At 43.2% G+C, this 20,759-nt stretch overlaps 1 protein-coding gene across 3 annotated transcripts in view; it reads left to right on the forward strand.

Annotated features, from left to right (window-relative positions):
- LOC132395932 (BICD family-like cargo adapter 1) overlaps window positions 1-20,759 on the forward strand; it is a 56,727-nt gene that overhangs the window by 26,023 nt on the left and 9,945 nt on the right. For all 3 annotated transcript variants that reach the window (XM_059973138.1, XM_059973139.1, XM_059973137.1), the window contains 6 exons: window positions 9,094-9,210; window positions 12,637-12,783; window positions 15,657-15,836; window positions 15,970-16,128; window positions 17,808-17,930; window positions 19,776-19,906. In XM_059973138.1, the coding sequence (XP_059829121.1) occupies window positions 9,094-9,210; window positions 12,637-12,783; window positions 15,657-15,836; window positions 15,970-16,128; window positions 17,808-17,930; window positions 19,776-19,906 (857 nt within the window). The remainder of the gene's footprint in view (window positions 1-9,093; window positions 9,211-12,636; window positions 12,784-15,656; window positions 15,837-15,969; window positions 16,129-17,807; window positions 17,931-19,775; window positions 19,907-20,759) is intronic.

Consider the following 20,759-nt stretch of genomic DNA (forward strand, 5'->3'; position numbering starts at 1 on the left):
AGATTATTAAGGGATTGGACACACTGGAGGCAGGAAGCATGTTCCCGCTGATGGGTGAGTCCAGAACTAGAGGCCACAGTTTAAGAATAAGGCCATTTAGAACAGAGATGCGGAAAAACTTTTTCACCCAGAGAGTGGTGGATATGTGGAATGCTCTGCCCCAGAAGGCAGTGGAGGCCAAGTTTCTGGATGCATTCAAGAGAGAGTTAGAGCTCTTATAGATAGCGGGGTCAAGGGATATGGGGAGAGGGCAGGAACAGGGTACTGATTGTGTATGATCAGCCATGATCACAGTGAATGGTGGTGCTGGCTAGAAGGGCCGAATGGCCTACTCCCGCACCTACTGTCTATTGTCTATTGTTCTACAGAAGATATAACAAAGCTCGAGAACCACTGTTCCTGAGCTATGATTACTAGTTTCCACACATGGAAATGAGGTGGGAAGCCTTGTGTAAGCATTGAGAGGAACAAGTTAACTTCAGACGGACTGAGAAGTACAGCTTGAATTCCACTTATAAAAAGGAAAGAGCATGTTATTTGTGGTTAATTATTCACCCTGTTTTGGAGAAAACCTTGCAGAAGCTCTAAAGTGGGTCTCTCTGTGACTGATCCATTTTCCGTTACATATTTGTGTACCTCTCTGTCCCTCCGTATGTGTGTTGGTGTTCCACTTCTCACATGTTAACCTCAGAAATGGGTACATGAGTGAGTCATTCTCATGTTGCAGAGCCTCATGTGATAGAGGAGAGTGTAACAGCAAGACCGAGAGCAGTGCCAGGCTCTGTTAATTACATTGACTGAACAAACGCAGCATCGTCAAGCCGCTCCCCAGTGCTTTGTATTTCTGAGAATCAACTCTGAGGTTACAAAGCTTTCACAGATGATTGCTTCGGGTAAAAATAGTTGAATCAGGCATTGGTATTCTGTCTCGTCCAGTCGACAGGCATCAGTGCTGTTGATGCTTCCTGAGTATCACATTTAATAAAAGTCTAGACCTAATTCTCTTCATTCACTGAGTTTCTTTGTGTTTTTCTTCAGTGAGTTTGAATCATATTTCAGTAAATCTACCAATTTCATTTTGCATACACAAAACCCTTTTGGAAGTAAGGCATACTGATAGTATGTCTTAGTACATTTTGCAAGGAATACTTCGAAGTATACATCATTTACCACTATCAGTTTCTGTTAGGGAGTTAAGTACATCCATTAGTGGCCCAGAATAAGAAATACAAATTTATTATTGACAATGTTTCCCAAATATTGTCTGGAAACTTCCAAGTACTTGGGTATCTTCAGTGGTCTGGAATATTTTGGCACATACCCAGATTGATGTGATATTGCCTTAAAGTATTGAGCAAAATACTTCATATCCAACACGGCAGGATTCTAGTCTGGGATATCTTACTTGGTTAAGAATTTTACTAACTGAGCCAATATGACACATTTGGATAAACTCTGTGTATTCCTGAAGGATTCGGCATTAATGTTCTCTCCCTAACATTGCATCAAATGAGTGTCAAAAGTAGTTATTAAAGTCAAAGGATTTTGTCAGTCTCAATGGATAGAGTTACACAGAACAGAATTGTTTTGTGTAAAAGAAATGGGTACTTGTTATCTCCTGTGCAGAACGCACAGGTTAGACAACAGAAAACAGCTTCTCTGATACAGAATAGCAATTTTATATTTTTGTAGTTGGGGTACTAGTCTGTGTAGAACCATGACACAATTACATGTTACATATTACATATTTTCTTTCGAACTTATAGTCTTTTAACATCTTTGGACTATTTTTACTGTGTCCATGGTTTGTTTTTATCAATTATGCTATTGTTTGCACTGTTGTAACTATGTGGTTTTGTGCAGGTCTTGTAGCTTTAGTTTTTGATCTTGTGTATTTGGTGGGATTCCTTTCCAGGGAACGCGTATTAATACGCAGCAGCCTCTCTGAACTCTGGATTGGGGATTGCCAAACGTTATGTGGATTTTCTGGTGTAGTCTGTTTTGTCATGCGTTTTTGTGATTTCATTCTGGAGGAACGCTGTCTCATTTTTTAAAACTGCATTACATTTGTGGTTTCTAAATAACAATAAACTGAATCTGATATTACATCTAGCTACAGTGTGGCCTATGACAGGAGGGTAATGAATGTGATCCCAGTATTTAAGAAAGAAAGGAAAGGGAAAATAAGCAACATCGACCTGTTAGATAAACATAAATAGTTGAGAAAATACTATAACAAAAGGTTTATTAACAGATTATCCTGGAAAGAGTAATCAGGTTGGGCAGCTCAATATATGGTTCTGAAAGGGAAGTCAAGCTTTATCTGTTGGAGTTCTTTGAGAATGTGACTTATAGGATAGAAAAGGAAAATCGATCAATACGGAGATGAGATTGGTCAACAAAGTTAGAGCACGTGGAGCTGAGGGTGATATGTTGACCTGGACTGAGATTCCTGTCCAATACCCAGTTCTGTCTCAGGATGGCAGGGTGTGTCCTGGGGTGGGGGGGAGCGAGGTGCATTACGACGATTTGAGTGCGGCAACCAAATATCATATTTCTACTTTTGTGCAACGAAACAGAGAAGCTGAATATTTTTTTTATATGGTGAGATATCAGGTGGTGCTGATGTTCAAAGGGACCTGGGTGCACTTGTACACATCACTGAAAGGGAAACTACAACTGCAATCAATAATTAGGAAGGCAAATGTTCTGTTGGCTTTCATAGCAAGAGGATTTACGGACAGGAATAAAGATGTCCTGCTATAATTATGAAGGTTCTTTTGTGAGATCACACCTGGAGTAATTTGAATAGTTTTGTTCTCCTTACCTTAGAAAGAATGCACTCGCATAGAGTGGATGCAGAGAATGTTCCCGAATTGATTTGCTGCAACAAGAGACGTTAAACAGACACTTTGTAAAATTCAGAACAAGGAGCGATGTCATTGAAACTTACAGAATCCAGGGTGTATGTTGTAAACATTTCTCTGACATTAAATGTACTATTGAAACTTATTGAAACCTTACAAGTTGGATGCAAGGAAGATGCTTACCAGAGGTCAGAATATCAGAATAAAAGTTAGGCCATTTGGGACTGAGATGAGGAAAGATTTATTCACTCAGATGTAGTGAATCTTTAGAATTCTCTTCTCTAGAGGGATGTGGAGTCTCAATTGCATTCTGAACAGAAATTGATAATATCAAAAATAAGGGAAAATGCTTAAAAAGGGCACTGAGGTAAAAGATCAACCATGATCTTAATGAGTGGCTGTCGTTGCATGTGAGAGGGTGCAGAGGTTCTCCAAAATGTTGCCTGGATTGGAGGACTCTAGTTATGGAGAGAGACTGGAAGACTGCATTTGTTTTCTCAGGAACAAAGGAAACTGTGGTATGATCTGACAGAGGTAAATAAAATTATGTTGTGAGTCCTTAAAGAAGGTTCTCAGCCCAAAACATTTACTGTTTATTCATTTCCATAGATGCTGCCTGACCTGCTGAGATCCTCCAGCATCTTGAGTGTGTTGCTTGGATTTCCAGATTTTCTCATGTTTATTAAGGATAGATTTTCAGAATCTTTTTCCCATCATAGAGGTATTTTTTTTTAAAAAAGAGAGGTTTAAGGCGTGAAGAAAGAATTTTTTTAAGGAGTTTTTGGGAGAAAGAATTTTCAGAGTGTGGTTGTAACCTGGAATTTGCTGCTACAAGAGATTGTGAATTCAGATACAATCACTACATTTAAGAGACATTTAGCCAGTTATGGAAGGAATCAGGCCTAATGTGAGCAAATGGGATTAGTGTAAATGAGTAAAAAGGTCATCTTAGAGCTGACATGAGTGAATCTGCAGATGCTGGAAATAAATAAAAACACAAAATGCTGGCAGAACTCAGCAGGCCAGACAGCATCTATGGGAGGAGGTAGTGACGACGTTTTAAGCCAAAACCCTTCATCAGGGGAGGTGAAGTCTCCTGATGAAGGGTTTCAGCCTGAAACATCGTCACTACCTCCTCCCATAGATGCTGTCTGGCCTGCTGAGTTCTGCCAGCATTTTGTGTTTTTATCTTAGAGCTGGTTGGCTGAAGGACCTTTTTCTGTGCTGTACAACTCTGCGACTCTATGAATGGCAGAGCAGTTTCAAAATGGCCCACTCCTGGTCCTATTGCTTATATAGTTTTGTTGACACTGTAATCACAAAGCGTTCAATTCACAGTAAAAGTGTGAGGCAAAAAGTTCACTACAAGAAAATATAGCTAAAAATATGTGGCATGGGCACCGAGGTACGTGGATTTCTGGTGTAGAGTCAAAGCACAATTAAAACACAGGGCAGACACCTTAGGGCTGTAGTGTAGAGGCATAAGCCTTGGATTTGCTGCATGGGAATATAGGCTGTATTTGTAGACGTGCTCTGCTTTGCCCCTATGACAGAAAAGTCGTGGGATAGGGGAACCTTACACAACAGGGTAGCAGAGAATATCATTTTCAGGTCATCTGCCTGAGGAACAAACAATGCAAAAGAACCGGTTCAGGATGATCCGTTCCTGGTGTTGTGAAAAGACGTTCCATTGTAACCTTGAAAGAAAACAAATTTATACTGTTTAATCTGCTTCTGAAGGTGAAGAACATTATACAGGTTTACTCCATGTCGTGTTTATGCTGTGGGGATACTGGGCAAGACGCTGGGGTTGCTATTGTGACTGTGCTGAGACTTCTGGAAACGTTTGGGTTCCGGATGGTACAGACATGGGTTAAGTCCTGGCAGTCTTTCAATGCTCAGATGTAATTGAAGTTATTCCTAAATATGAGGAAGCTTTGCAGGTGCTAGAAAGCAAAACACTGGAGGAACTGAGCAAGTTATGCAGCGTTGATGGAAAAGAGTAAACGGTTGATGTTTTGGACAGAGGCCCTTCAGGACTGAGAAGGAAAGGAGATAATGCCAGAGTAAAAAGGTGGGGGGTGGGGAGGAGAAGGAGGCTCGCTGGTAGGTGATGGGTGAATCCAGGTGGTGGGAAAGGTCGAGGGCTGGAGAACAAAGAATCTGATAGGAGAAGAGTGGACAATAGGAGAAATGGAAGGAGGAGGGGACCCAGGAGGAAGTAATATGCTAGTGAGGGAAAAGTGAAAGGTCAGAGTGGGGAATAGAGGAAGGGGGGAGGGGGATTTGTTCACCGGAAGGTGAAATCGATATTCATGCCATCATTTAGAGGGTACCCAGACGGAATAAAAGGGGTTGCCCCTCCACCCTCATGGTGGCACAAGAGGATGCCACCGACTGACACATCGGCATGGGAATGGGAATTAAAATGTTTAGCTACGAGGAAGCCCCGCTTGTGATGGATGGTGCAGAGGTACTCAGTGAAGCAGTCCCCCGGTTTACAGTGGATATCACCAATGTAGAGGAGGCTGCATCAGGAATCCAGACTCAATGGACAACCCCAGTAGAATCGCAAGTGTGAAGGGTCGCCTCACCTGCAGGGACTGTTTGGGGCTCTGGATGGAGGTGAGTGAGGAGGTGAATGGGCAGGCGTAGCACTTTGGCCCCTCGTGGGGATAAGTGCTGGGAGGGAGATTAGTGGGGAGGGACGAGGGAACAAGGGAATTGTGGAGTAAGGGTGGTAAAGCTGTGCTTAGTGGTAGGATCCCTTTGGAGCTGGTGAAAGTTGTGGAGGATAATGCACTGGTTACGGAGGCAGATGGGGTAGTGGGTAAGGACAAGAGGGGCTATTATGGTGGGGTGAGCATGGATGTGTGGGAAATGGAGGAGATGCAGGTGAGGGCAGCATCAATGGTGGAGAGAGGGGAACTCCACCTTTAAAGAAGGAGTGTGTCAGGACAGCTGTGTCCTGTGAGTAGATTTGGCAGAGGCAAAGAAACTGAGAACAGGGAATGACATTTTTATTGGCGATAGGGTGGGAAGTGGTATCGTCGGGATAATCAGTAGGTTTATAAAAGATGTCGGTTGATAGTTTGGCTCCAGAGATTTAGACGGAGAGAATGAGAAAGGGGAGGGAGGTGTCAGAGATGGACCTAGTGAATTTAAGGGCAGAGTGGAAGTCAGAGGCAAAGTTGATTAAAATTGATGAGCTCAGCATGGGTGCATGAAACAGCACCAATGCAGTCATTAATATAGCGGAGAAATAGTTGGAGAGTATGACCGGGGAAGGCTTTGAACATAGACTATTCTACATTGCTGACAAAGAGGCAGACCTAGCTGGGACTCATGCTAGTGCCCATGGCTACCCCTTGAGTTTGGAGAAAGTGAGAAGCTGAAGGAACGGCTGGCCATGGCGAGATTCAGTTCTGCAAGATGGAAAAGGGTGGTGGTGGAGGAAGACCGGTTGGTTCTTCTGTCAAGTAAGACGCAGAGCTTTGAGGCCTTCCCGATAGGGAGTAGAAGTGTATAGGGACTGAACATCCATGGTGAAGATGAGGCGGTCAGGACCAGGGAATTGAAGGTTACTGAGGACATCGAGGGCATGAGAAGTGTAGTGGATGTAGGTGGGTGGGAAGGGACTGAACCAAGAGGCATAGAATGGAATTGAGAAGTGAGGATACAAGTTCAGTAGGACAGGAGCAGGCAGAAACAATTGGCCTACCCCGTTATTCCTATTTTTGTATTGAAATAGCAGGCTTTAAATTTCCAGCCCTAAATACTCCCTCTCCAGCTCTCCAGTAGATAATGTTCATATTTATAAAACACACTGGTTTGTCCTTCCTTCCTTCCTGAATCACTTACAATGCTTTTCATGAGCACCTCCAACACAACTCTAGCAAATAAAGGACGTGTTGTCCTGCTGATCACAATGTTTTGAATTAATAGAAAGCTAGTAACACTTGCTATTGTTGTTTACTGTTGAAAATACTTATAAGGAGATAACAATATCTGTGGTGAGTTGTCAAACGGATGTAATAGCCCAAAGGGTGAATAAAGCTGGGCCGTATTTTTGCGTCAATGTCACATGCTGAGATAACATCAGAAAATAGGATTGGGAGTGATTGAATCAGCACAGAATGTACTGAGAAAAGCATTCACATGGCAACTGATCACTTTGTATGCAAACATTGTGCGCTGTAGCAACTTCTGAACAGGTGGCTTTACGACATAAGGGAATTCCTTTGCACACTGGCTATAAAATGCAAATCTGATCTCTAATCTGCTAGGGTGAATCTTACTGTGGAACTGAGCCACTGGCTTTCATCTAGTGAAATGACCCAGGCTTAACAAGCAGCAAATGTACCACCACGTACCAGCTCTAGTGTATGGATGCAGAAGCCACTCTTGATATGATTCTCCAGTATAACAGTCCAAATTTAAACCAGGTCACAACCCACATGACCTCGTATTCTCAGTGGAGATTCTAGACCTGTGAATTATGAAGCGAAGCTGGGGGTTTGGGATTGTGGGGGGGGGGGGGGGAGAAGGGGAGGAGAGGTGTATGGTTACTAATTATTTTGTTTCACTGTAATCTTTTTATTTACTTCTAAGTGTTATGCCTCAGATTAACAAAGTGTTAAATTTTTAAAAATCTTTTTCAATCATTTACTTCAAGTATGTGTGTGTGCGTGCATGCGTGCGTGCGTGCATGCGTGTGTGTGTGCACCCTTAACTCCTGGTGGAGTCGTCGGGCCGCTGTCACGACAAGCTTTTTGCACCAATGTTTTTGGTGATTGCTCATCGTACGGCATGTCTTGGGCATCTGAAACCTGGCGGAGCCCATCCCTCTCCAGGTTTTTTTTTTACGAGGTCGAGTTGCTAGCTCGACACTCAACCCAACCAGATTCGAATTTGGGACCTCTCTCCCCGGAGTCCAGTGCTGATGCCACTATGCCACCAGCCGGAACTTCAAGTATCGTACCCAATAAATGGCACAAGGACAGAAACTTTCAAGACCTATTAACAGATGAGAAATCAGTCCATCTTGCCTCTGTCAAAGGCATTGCAGAGGTAGTGAGCCACCCACAGCACGGTGGACATTCAGCAATGATGCCCCATGAGAGGGTACAGATAGCCAACAAGGTCAGCCCTCAACAACCAGCTCTGAGCAGCTGTCTGGGAACAGAGGGCAGCAACACTGGGCTGCAGGCCGCATCCAGCACAATCTAGCGTCTTTAATAGATTTTAAAATTTATTTAAAGCTTCTGCGGAAAATTTGACTTGACACATAACGGACAGAGAATTTACTCCATTGTGGGAATACATTAGGAGCTAATGCCCATGGATAAACAGCATTTATATTTTAGAATTCATATTCTTGTTTGATAGCTTGTTACAAACAAAATCCCCTATTCTCCCTCTCAAACTGCCTCCACTAACCCTTCAATCAGATTACCTCATTTACAACATCCCCATGGCAGCCCTGGTGTCATCCAATGAGAGATATTCCATTTGACCTGTCGATTCCTACCCTGCCTTCTAACTTCGTTTCTCCTCTTCTCACTTCTGATGAAGGGACATTGACCAGAAACATTAACTGTTTCACTCTTCATAGACCTTGACCCATGACCCATGCTCCATCATCTGGGATCCCCACCACCAGGTCATGCTCTCTTCTCATTGCTGCCATCAGGTAAAAGGTACAAGAGCCTCAGGACTCACACTACCAGGTTCAAGAATAGTTACTACCCCTCAACCATCAGGCTCCTAAACTAAAAGGGATAGCTTCTCTCAACTTCACTTGCCCATCATTCCCATAACCAATGAACTCACTTTCAAGGACTCTTCATCTCATGTTCTCATTATTTATTACTATTTATTTATATTTGCAATTGCATAGTTTGTTGTCTTCTGTACTCTGGATGAAAGCCCTAGTTGGGCAGTCTTTCATTAATCCTGTTATAATTACTATTCTATAGATTTGTTGAGTATGCCCACAAGAAAATGAATCTCAGTGTTGTATATGATGACATATATGTACTTTGTTAATAAAATTTCCTTTTGAAGTTTTTACAGCATTTTTTGCTTTTATTTTGGATTCCCAGATCTACAGTTTTTAAAATGTCCATTCATGTGTTATTTAAACCATGGTATAGTAGCTTTGCATGTGCATGTTCCTTTGGAGAATGGTGTGCTCCTCAGTAAATAAAGTACCTCTTTTCACCAGGCGACCAAAGTGGAGCAGACCCTTGCCCAGGAGATCCAAGCACTGCGAGGCATGTTTATGGGAAAGAAACTTCTGTTGAATGACAATGCGACAAGGGCTCAGAGTCTCCAGGCTGAGGTGAGTACACAGGGTGGAGCTGAAACATGGAGCCTGAGGATTGAGGTGGCTCTCAAAATGATGTGACTGCGTTTTCAGAGACGTGATTTAGAAAAGACAGTAGATTGTCTAGCCTGTGACTCATTTTTTGGTCCCACCCATGTGTTGATTTAATGATCTGGAGATGCAAGGCCTCATCTTGAGAGATCAGACCTGAGCATTTCTATTGAGTATTGATTTAGTTTAGCAAATATCTCATCAGAAAAGTTATTGGCAATAATATTTAAAGCTGGCAATGTACTTAAACTAGAAGCTACTTTATTAGATACACCTGTACACCTTTCTAATGCAAATAGCTAATCAGCCAATCATGTGGCACCAATTCAATGCATAAAAGCATGCAGACATGGTCAAGAGGTTCAGTTGTTGTTCAAATCAAACATCAGAATGAGGAACAACAGTGATCTAAGTGACTTTGATTGTGGAGTAGTTGTTGATGCCAGATGGGGTAGTTTTGAGTATCTCAGAAATTGCTGATTTCCCGCAATTTTTATGCACAGCAGTCTCTAGAGTTTACAGAGAATAGCATGACAAAACACACACGCGCACACACACATCCAGTGAGTGGCAGTTTGGTTCTGTGGGCAAAAATGCTTTGTTAATGAGAGCGGTCAGAGGAAAATAGCCAGATTGGTTCAAGCTGACAGGAAGGTGACAGTAATTCAAATAACCACATGTTACAATGGTGGTATGCAGAAGAGCGTCTCTGAATGCAGAATATGTTGAACCATGAAGTGGATGGGCTATGGCAGCAGAAGACCATGAACATACACTCAGTGGCCACTTTATTTGACACAGGCGGTACCTAATGAAGGGCCACTGAATGTATGTTTCTATGGTCAGAAGCCTGAGGTCACTGCTGAGTGTTTGGGTCTCTGTAGCTGAAGCACCAAATACCAACAGAGAGACAAGCCTGCACTGAGTGAATACAGGAGCGAATTTGTTCCATCATCACTCAATTTCAACAAACTGTCCTATCCAATTGCTCATTCGAGGAGGAGATGTACCAGACTGATCCGCCATTACAGTTTCAAACCAAGGTAAACAGGCACACATTCAGAAAGAAGTGAGCTGGGTCTGACAAGGAATAGATAACAGAAATACTACCATCACCAACCTGGCTGGTCTTTATATTTCCCTCATCTCTGATGGAGAGGAATGTTTGCTGGAGCTTGTGTGATGATGGAACAAATACTTTCCCATGTTCACCTGGGTCTCAACTGTCTGGATCAGGTGGGCAGGGTGACCTGTAGTAGATCTGACCGATAATACAAATGCAAAAGTACACCCAGGTGCTATTTCCTGCTACAGGAAGTGTATTGATCTCCAATAACAAACCAATACAGGTACCTGAAATATCTCAGAAATATTCAGCAGTTCAGGATGGGAGAGAAATGGAGGTCATTTTTACAGGGAACAATTTCCAGTATTTTGTATTTTATTTTGAAGCTAAAAGTATGCCAGTCAGTTAATTAAGAGAGCCACTGTGTTTTTGACATATTAGTTGTGCACACTAATGGGAGCTATAACACTAGAGATTGGAAATGAACAATAGACATTTGGGGATTATTTTGTTAACCATTTACCAGCTGTATGTGGCCAATAGACATTAATAGGTATTTGCCTCTTTCTGATTTCTCTCTGTGTCATCTCACAAAGGCAGTATCATCAACAAACGGAGAGAGAGGCTATCGCTTCTCGTTCTTCACCCCTTCCCCCCCCCAAAAAAAAACGATCTTTATTATGTAAGCTTGGCAGTAACGGTAACCAAACTTTTTAGTAAGGCACACATGCTGGGGTTGAGGGTAGGGTGAGGAAAACTGAAGTTGCACAGATCAGTATAGGACAAGCTCAGATTACAAAGTATCCCACAAAGGAATTTGAAAACAATAATAATTTTGAATTGTATCATTTATGAGTTGTTTAAGGAACCAATTTTCTAATAGTTATTCAGAAACATTGTGACAGTGTGATTCAAATTGTGATTGTCAATGTTTTAAAGGCCCCTGTATGTTTCGTGGCACAGAGAAATCTGTTTTCTGCTGAAGTGTGCTTTTGCAGAAACAGAAAGCTGGTGATTATTGGCAACACTTGTACCTCAATATTTTTTTTAAAAGTTTGAACATCTGACTAATTACAGAGTTTGAAATAGTCCTGTGAGTTCGGTGCGTCTACTGAATAGGAATCCAGCTTTATCCACTCTTCAGTAATTTTAAATACCCTTAACTGAATAGAAGAGCTACAATTATGCTCTGAGTTAGAAAAGGGAAGTAAAACCTATGATGTATTTTACAGTAAGCTGGTTTCACTCTGGTACCCTACTCCTGCTGCCAGCTAATCTGGTGAGCCTCTGAAATTGTCTGATAGACCATGACATGTAAACTGTTTAAGGACCTGATGTGTGAGACTGAGCCTGGTTGTCTTGTAAGTCCCGACTGCCCTATCTGAAAAATGATCCCTCAATGTGTAGCCTGTGGTATGTGATCTGTTTGGAACATAGGAGTCTTGGATGAACATGGAGATGAGCAAGTGATAGCCACCTAAGGTCAGATCAGTCCCAGCGGTTAATATAAACACAGGAGTATCACACCCAAAATGCTGGGGGGTACTCAGCAGGTCAGATAGCATCTATGGAAATGAATAAACATTCAACATTTTGGGCCAAGGTCCCCTCATCAGGAGAGGAAAGAAAGTGGGAAGATGATAGAATAAGGAGGAAGACAAGCTAGAAAGTCAAGTGGGGTGGGGGGGGGGGGGGGGAGGATGAAGTAAGAATCTCAGAGGTCGTACTTGGAAAAGATAAAGGACTGGAGAAGAAAGAACCTGATAGGAGAGGAGAGTGGACCATTGGTGAAGGGTTAGGAGAAGGGACACCAGGGAGAGGTGATAGCTAGGTGAGGAGAAGAGGTAAGAGTGGGGAACTGAAGAAGTAGTAAGTTGATTTCTCCACCTTATGGTAGTTTTCCCCTCCCCCACCCACCTTCCCCCTTGCCTGGTCTCACCCATTACCTGCCATCTTGTACTCCTTCCCCACCCCCACCATCTTATTCTGGTTTCTAACCCTTCCTTTCCAGTCCTGATGAAGGGTCTTGGCCTGAAACTGTGATGGATTATTCTCCTCCATAGATGCTGCCTGACCTGCTGAGTTCCTCCAGTACTTTCAATATGTTGATCCAGCAGTTAACAATTCCTTTGACAGCATTTTTACTGGCATCTTTTCAGAAGTGCTCCAGCATTTCCTAATGATACAGATCATATAAAATTTAAAAAATACTGTGTATTTACAATGTTGCTATGAAGATGTTGGCCTTCTCTGGATTAATTAAAACCTATTCTTGCAAAGGTTTTAATGGAGTGATCATGAAGGTTTTCATTGCTTCTTGACAGATCACCCTGTTGTCAGAACAAAAACATAACCTGGAGCAGCGGATGGTTGCAATGGAAAAGGAAAACCTGTCACTGAAGAGCAGCCACGACTCAATACAAGAACAATGCTTACAGCTGCAGCAGAAGAACCAGGAGTGGGCATCGCAGGTACGATCTGTAGGATGGACTGCCGGACTCGAAACTGAAGCTTAACAGGAGGCAGTGAACAGAACAATAAGACAATCATAAAATCATTCCTTAGATCAGAGAAAATAACAAATGAGAATCTGAAATTTCAGACGTTGGCAATATAAACAAAATTTTGGGAATACTTAGCAAGTCACAGGCAGAGAAACAGAATTAACCTATCAGGTATGAAACCGTTCATCAGAACTGGGACTGAGAGGGGGAAAAAACATTTAGTTTTCTTTTGCAGAGAATGTGGGGAAGAGGTGGGTAGATCCAGTAGATCTCCGATGGGCGAGTGTCATAGTTACAGGTTATGCTTTTTTGGCTGTTATGTTTTGCTACAGCAAGGCTCTAGGTCAGCTTTGCTGTTGGCTGCCCCAATGAAGAAAGAAAGACTGTGCCAAAATCATAGTGGATAGAAACAGAGACAAAGAGCAATTTACCCAAAGTTAGAGTTCAGTTTCGAGTCTGTGAGATAATAAGTGCCCTAACAGAAGATACTATTCATCAAGTGTGTGTTGGGCCTACTCATAACAGTGCAAAAGTACACAGACAGGCAGGCCAGCATGAGCAAGGGGCAGGGGGAGGTCAAGGTCAATCCTGAGGTAAGAACCCACATATTTTGCAAAGTATATTTGCTGTTTCCAAAGTAGAGAACACTGAAGTGTAAGTGCTTTGGTGAAGTGCGGCTTCACTTGGAAAGACTGTTTAGGTGATTGTTCCATCGTTTAACGTCTGTGCCATCACTCTTGCTTTGTTCTGTAAAATTGAAATGCCAAACTGCTATTAATGGACAGACAGTACAGATTTAGAATATATTTTAAGAAATTACATGATGTATTGACAGTGTAATAGCTTTTTTGTGAACAAATTAAGGTACATTGTAGCTATTTGTACTGTACACCTAATCTTCTGCCTACAATAGAAAGCACCAACCTCTCATGAAGAGGCAAGCAAAACCACAGCTTGTACAGGGCCACACTTGCATCTGAACATGCCGACATTGACATAGACAGCACACAGAAGGTTATGCAGCTGTTTCACTGCTCCAGCGACGGAGATCAATTTTGAACATCGATTTGTTGAACTTCCAGTAATTGCCCCCCACTCTCCTTCACCATTCCCCATTCCCATTTCCCTCTCTCGCCTTATTTCCTTACCTGCCCATCACCTCCTTCTGGTGCTCCTCCCCCTTCCCTTTCTCCCATGGTCTTCTATCCTTTTCTGTCAGATTCCCCCTTCTCCAGCCCTTTATCTCTTTCACCAATCAACTTCCCAGCTCTTTACCCCCTTCCCCATGCCCCCCTCCTGATTTCACCTATCAACTACCACCCTGCACATCTTCCTCTCCTCCCCCTACCTTTATTCCGACTTCTCAGCATCTTTTCCGGTCCTGATGAAGGGCCTCAGTTTGATGTTGACCGTTCACTCCTTTGCATAGGTGCTGCCTGGCCGGCTGAGTTCCTTTAATATTTTGTGTGTGCTGCTTGATTTCCAGCATCTGCAGACTTTCTAGTGTTTCAATTCAACCTTAGCTGCTTGTTTAGAGCTTCAGTCTTCTCCATGTGAGTACACAGTTCTCTCCTCCCTCATCCAGAGATCTGCTGGTTCGTAGATCAGCTGATAGGTAACCCCCAGTGTAGGTGGCTGTTGCGAGTATCAGGGGGTGACAATAGATGTGGATGAGAAACTAGATCACAGGAAAGTAAATAGGGGATGTAAATGACTGGAGTGCTCCAAGGGTCAGCATAGATTTGATGGGCTGAATGACCTTTCCCCTGCTGTCAGAAAAAAAATACACAATGGGTATAAAATAACTATGCATGCACACATCTACGTTCAAACGCATGCAGACATGCATACACACACTCACACTGGTGTTGTTGATTAGTGTCAGCCAACTGATTCTCTGGAGAGGAAACGGGACTTTCAGAAGTTTCCACGGTTGGGATAGCTGCCATGCTGAGAGCCTTCATTCACTTTCTAGGCAGCTCTTCATTGTACTTCTGTGAGCAAGAACATATATAACCCACATGTGAGGACAAGAGACTTCTCACCTGCTATGTACTCAGCATGTGGATGGTTACCTGCTGTGTGGCTGCGCAGTTCATATTTATTCAGCTTTGTGATCCTCGCTGGCTTCAGTTTTCCTTCTATGGTAGCCAGTAATACTGTGTGTGTGTTGATTAGCCCAATCAAAACAAGCCGAATAAAGCTCTAGTTAATGACTAGACATGTAACAGGGACAAACATCGTGGTTGAATTACCTCAGTGCAGATCTCGTGCCGCAACAGTCAGTGAATTGCTTTGTTTCCTTTGGGGATTCTGAGAATATGTCCAGGGATCTCAATTTTAGGAGATGCCATGATCAGACATTTGTGGCCAATCAAGTTCCAAGTCGGTATCTACTCAGTCCCCGGTTCAAACATTCGACAGTATTTCCCACTCCTTTGTGTTTACTGCAGTTTTTCTGAGCTTCTCAGGAACTAAAAGGAAGAACAGCACTCCCAGAGTGATTCAGTAAATCCTGCTGGCATGTGAGCATTGATAAAGGAAAGTTTTGACTCTCGTGTAACGTTGCCTGCGACAGAATAGCTGACCCTTGCTGGCTTTGAACATCAGGACTGGCCACTGAATTCAGGCACTTTTCAGAGGAGGGCCTCTGTGATACACAGTGGCTTTGGCAGGAGATTGGATGGGAACACTGTCGTAGAAAAGTTTGTGGGGAGAAAGTGTTATCGTAGGCCAGGTGGTCCCACTTGTGTGGTTGTACCAATAGTAAATAATCATTGCTGAGGAGATGACCTCTCTCTGAATATTGCTGATATGTTTTCTTTGCCTGCCATTGATAGCTAACCATATCACAGGAGGATTACAAGGAGGTGCAAGCACTGAACCGACAGCTGAAGAGCCGAATGCAGGAGCTGAGCGAGCAGCAGACAATGCAGGAATCCACGAGCTGTAATACATCCCTGCTTTCGGAAATTGAGCAGAGCCTGGAGTCTGAGGCCTGGGAGACTGAGAAAGATCAGGTACGGATGCTCACTGGACACTTACACGCTAACAGATTATACTGCCCTAAACTTTGCAGGAGAGCTGATATGCAGGGAATTGCTGAACTCGTTACTTTCTTAATCAGCTGTGCTTTTCTTTGCCTCAATCCAGATAAAGACTGAAATTGAGGAGCTGCATCAGGAGTTACTGACCTTGATGGGCACAGACCGCTCTGATAGTCTGACTGGATCTCAGACACCCAGTCTCCAGGCAGCCCTCTTGCACCTGAAAGACTTAGTATACAATCTGGTGCATGGCTCAGCTGTACCGGTAAGGACATTTTTATACCTATCAATCGGTTGATTTCACTGCAGCTGGAATTGACCAGTAGTTAAGGGTCACATTGAGTGAGGTGCAGGGAATCCAACCTGACTAAAGAATTAAAACCTTCTCTGTTTGTCAGCTGGAAAGGAATTTGAACTATTCCAATCCGTGTCCCAGTGGGGATAGACTCATAAGCCAGAGCACTAATTCAGCAGTCATCTTACTTGGAGATGAAACTCAGAAAAATCTCTCCATTACATTATTTTTTTTTCAGTTATTGGGTCTTGAAGTATATTATTGAGAGGTGAAAGCTTTAATTCCACTTAATCTCCATGCATGGCCAGATACTGGATGGCTGCAGTGAGAACTTCCCACCAAAGGTCCCTTTCCCCATGTCTGACAGTTGTTCTGCAGGGTAAGCTGGTCCATTTCATGGTGACAGCTCCAATCATGTCCCTCTAGACTATTTGATGAATCCAGTTCTGTCCACAAAGAGAATGAGGTTTCAGCTCATACCTGTCAGTGATAAAGAGCAAACTGTTGTTTTCCTTGACATTTGAGCAGAATGAATGCAGGCCCCAATAAGGTTTGCACAGATGAGCCGCTGTGTAACCTTCCCCCTCCCCAACACAGTTACATTGCATATGTTTCTGAATGAAGTACTAACAGAGCCCAAGTCTCTTCAGCTTGTCCCAAGAAGCTCTTCCAGGATATCAACTAAACCTGTTGCGAATGTTATTCTATCTAGTCCTCAATGACCGCTTTGTTTGGTGTCGTGAATTAACTGGGACAACTAAAACAAAGGATTTGAGTCAGCAGGTTTTAAAAATGCAGAGTACAAACACACCTATCGCCGGCCTGTAATAATGGTCCAAAGGTGTGAGTTCAGATCATTGGCAGCACTTTGATATAAAAATAACATTAAAGTTAACCTGCTGCCAATAAGGACTTTGTGATGCAGGGCTGGGAGCCACAGAGGACATGGTGAAGCAACTGCATAACAACAACATTGACCAATGAGACAACAGCTATAAAGGCACATTACCTTGTTGGATTACATAGTTCAATTCCTCTAGCCCAGCTGAGTAAAGTTAATGTCATGACTCATTTATAGGCCTCTGTTGGTTGAGGTCAACTATGGATGTTGCACCCTAGCTGGCTATATTCAATACGTAAACCAGGGCAGCACAATATGGAGAGCAAGCCATTGCCCTTGCTGCAGGCTCCCCCTCTCCATGCAGCTGATGAATCCAAAGGAACGGCAGGGGCCGATACTGTTCGGCACCAATGGTGTCATAGGAGTTGCCAGCTAGCATTGAGTTCAATGAAGGACTGCCTTAGGGATTCGAGCTCTGGATTTTTCTCTGTGTTTACTCCCAAAGCCCTTCCCAGGAGTGGGTATAGCTGCAAGGCATCAGAGTTTGAGATCAGAATTTTGCTTCTCCAAGTCACACATGAAGGCCAGGAGCTGGAGTTGGTTGTCAGAGGCAATTGGAGATGCATGATGTTGGGGACATTTAATAGATAGTGGGAGCTTTTCCCCACTAACCCCACCCCACACTATGAAATGCATAAGGAATTTTAATGGCACTTGTACAATGACTACCATGCTACATTTGTCTGCCTGCTGTTGGATAAGTGCTCTTCCTGGGAATTGGTTAACCATTTTCTAACATTTTCCCAAGGTTCACCTAGAAGATGATCCAAAAGGATTGGAGGAGAAGCTGAAATGGCAACAGCAACAATTCCAGCAGGAGAAAGCATTGAGCAAAGAAAAGCAGCAGATGATCGAGGAGCTTCAGAAACAGGTAATACTGTGCAGAAAATGACGTGGTCCACAGGCTAGTTTCCACATGGCCTGATGGATGCATGAAGCAGCTGTATGAAGGTGCTTGGACATTGAGATCATTTTTGGGCAATGGAGAAGGTAGATAAAATGTAGAACCTAGAATAGTACAGCACATTACAGGCCCTTCAGCCCACAATGTTGTGCTGACCCTCAAACCCTGCTTCCCATATAACCCCCAACCTTAAATTCCTCCATATACCTGTCTGGTAGTCTCTTAAACTTCACTAGTGTATCTGCCTCCACCACTGACTCATCAGGCAGTGCATTCCACGCACCAACCACTCTCTGAGTAAAAACCTTCCTCTAATATCCCCCTTGACCTTCCCTCCCCTTACCTTAAAGCCATGTCCTCTCGTACTGAGCAGTGGATCAGCCAATGTTTCTATTCTTACATGCTAGTTAGCCAGAAAGTTAGAATCTACACTACTAGGGAGGATTTGCTTCTCAAACACACCAAGCTGTGAGCTATAAAGCACAGACCCTGGCCACCCAACCAGAGTCCCGCAGAGCACATCTGTGTGCTCGGTTCAGATTGACAGGACATTGGAATTTATATGTAAATGTAAATCAGGGAGGGTGAAGTTGGGTAGTGCAATCCTAGAGGGATTATCTAGGTCATGATGATCTGCGTAATGTTTCTGTTGAACATTACTGGGTGATCAAAACAATGAAAAATGGGAATAGAATGGGAATGAGCTCTAAAAGGAGTACAGATACCAGGAGATCTGTGGGTAGGTGTCCATAAATCATGGAACATAACGGGTTAAGGTGAGAAGATAATTAAGTAGGTAGGCTTTATAAGTAAGGGCAAAGAACAACGAAGTCATGATGAGTCTTTGTAAAACACATTTGTCTTTTACATATTATAAGAGAGATGCGACGGGTTTGCAGAGTTTTATCAAAATGATTCCATGCGGGGCTCGTTATGAGAATAGATTGAAGAATATAGAGTTGTTTACCTTGGAAGAGCAGGTTAACCATGAATGGTTTCTTTCCATGCTCTTATCACCCTGAATTCCTGTGACTTTGGTGTTTCACCCTTTAATGGAACAATGGCATGTTTGAGATCAGCAGATTAGACAAAGAGAAACAGTTCCCATTGCCGGAAGAATCAAAGACTAGAGGATGGAAAATGTAGATGATTGTGGAAAGAGCCAAAAGTGGCACAAGGATATGTTTATTTTTCTGTCACTGTGTGGTTAAGAGTCTGCAGACTATTGCAGACGTGGTGGAGGCAGGTTCAATTTTAGAGTTCAGACGGGAGCTGGAGATGGAAATAATTTGCAGGGGTAAGGTGAGCCATCAGTGGAGTGGATCTGGCAGGTTTGTTCTTAGACAGCCTCAGTACAGACTCAAGAGGCTGAACGATTTCCTTCCTTGCTGTAATCATCTTGAGATCCTGTGATTTAGTGTTTCACTCACAGACAGAACAATAGCATGTTTGAGATTATTATCGGGTGTGGCAAAACCTATAACTGCCCGGGTGTGGTTTGTGTTTTCAGTTGCCAGCAGAGCAGACCTCTGTTTGAGTGGCAGAGAGCAACGTCATTTGCAGTGAACACCCAATCAATCTCGAATGATGAAAAAAGGTCCTTTTCTGAAATAATCTCCAGAGAGGATCATTTAAAAAGTTATTGAAGTCTCAGTTTCTGTTCAAAAGCATTTACTGGGGTTGCAGGGTGTTTCTGGGACAGAGCACAGTCCAAGTGAAATGCTCTCAATGGATTGGGTACGGCAGTTTTAGACACATGAAATGTTCGTGTTATTTTTTTCACATAGCATGATGGTATGATTGGATTTTTAGGTGCAATTGCAAAGCACTGATCTGATGAAGCTCAGGAAGGAAAATGACAGCCTGAGGTGCAGCCTAGAGAACTCGTCAGATCATCAACCTCTCCAGCAGGCCATTCGCGAACGGGATACCGCGATTGCAAAGTGAGTGTCAGAGCATATCGTGTTTCACTAACCTTTTCTAATCTGCTTCTAGTTGTTACATGCTTCCTATGTCTTGATGCAGCAGAAATGCACATTATAGTTTCTGGTATCTGATCCCACACATCTTTCATAATTAAGACTATTGAATTCAATCCCCCTCACGCTGCGGGACTCCACCCCACCTCAGTTCCTGCAGCCAAAACTCTCATCCATATTTTGTTACCTGTGAACATGGCTCCCTTCAGCTCACACCATCCACACTGCACATTTATAACTGCTGTTGCCATCCTAAATCAATCATTCCCATCTGCCCCTCACCAAAATGTAAACCTAGTCATCTCAGCTCCCAGTTAAGCAACATCATTACTTTAAAGTGCTAACTTTAATTTACCTGAAGTTAGCGGCTGTTGAAGAACCTCGGCTCAGTTTTTGCAACACAACCATAAGAGCCATAGAGTGAGACCTTGAGTGAACAGCCTGGGGATATGAGATGGTGGATGCTGGGATCTGGAGCAATAGATTTGCTTGAGGAACTCAGTGGATCGAGCCACAGCTGTGTGAGGAAAGGAACTGTTGACATTTCGTCAAAACCCTGCATCAGGACCCAAATTCTGATGCAGGGTTTCAGCTTAAAGCATCAGCAATTCCTGTCCTCCCACTGATGATCCTCAACCTGCTAAGTTCCTCCAGCGGATTGCTTGCTTTTCCACGGAAACAGGATCTTCGTCACCAAGTTTGCATTGACCACCAACCATTCTTTTACACTAAGCCATGTTTTCATACTCCTCACATTCCCATCAGCCACTCCAAATTCTCCCACCTTCCCAGGCATTAGGGGCAATTTATCATTGTA

Source organism: Hypanus sabinus, chromosome 6 (assembly GCF_030144855.1).
Source record: "Hypanus sabinus isolate sHypSab1 chromosome 6, sHypSab1.hap1, whole genome shotgun sequence".
NCBI classification, from domain to species: Eukaryota; Metazoa; Chordata; class Chondrichthyes; order Myliobatiformes; family Dasyatidae; genus Hypanus; species Hypanus sabinus.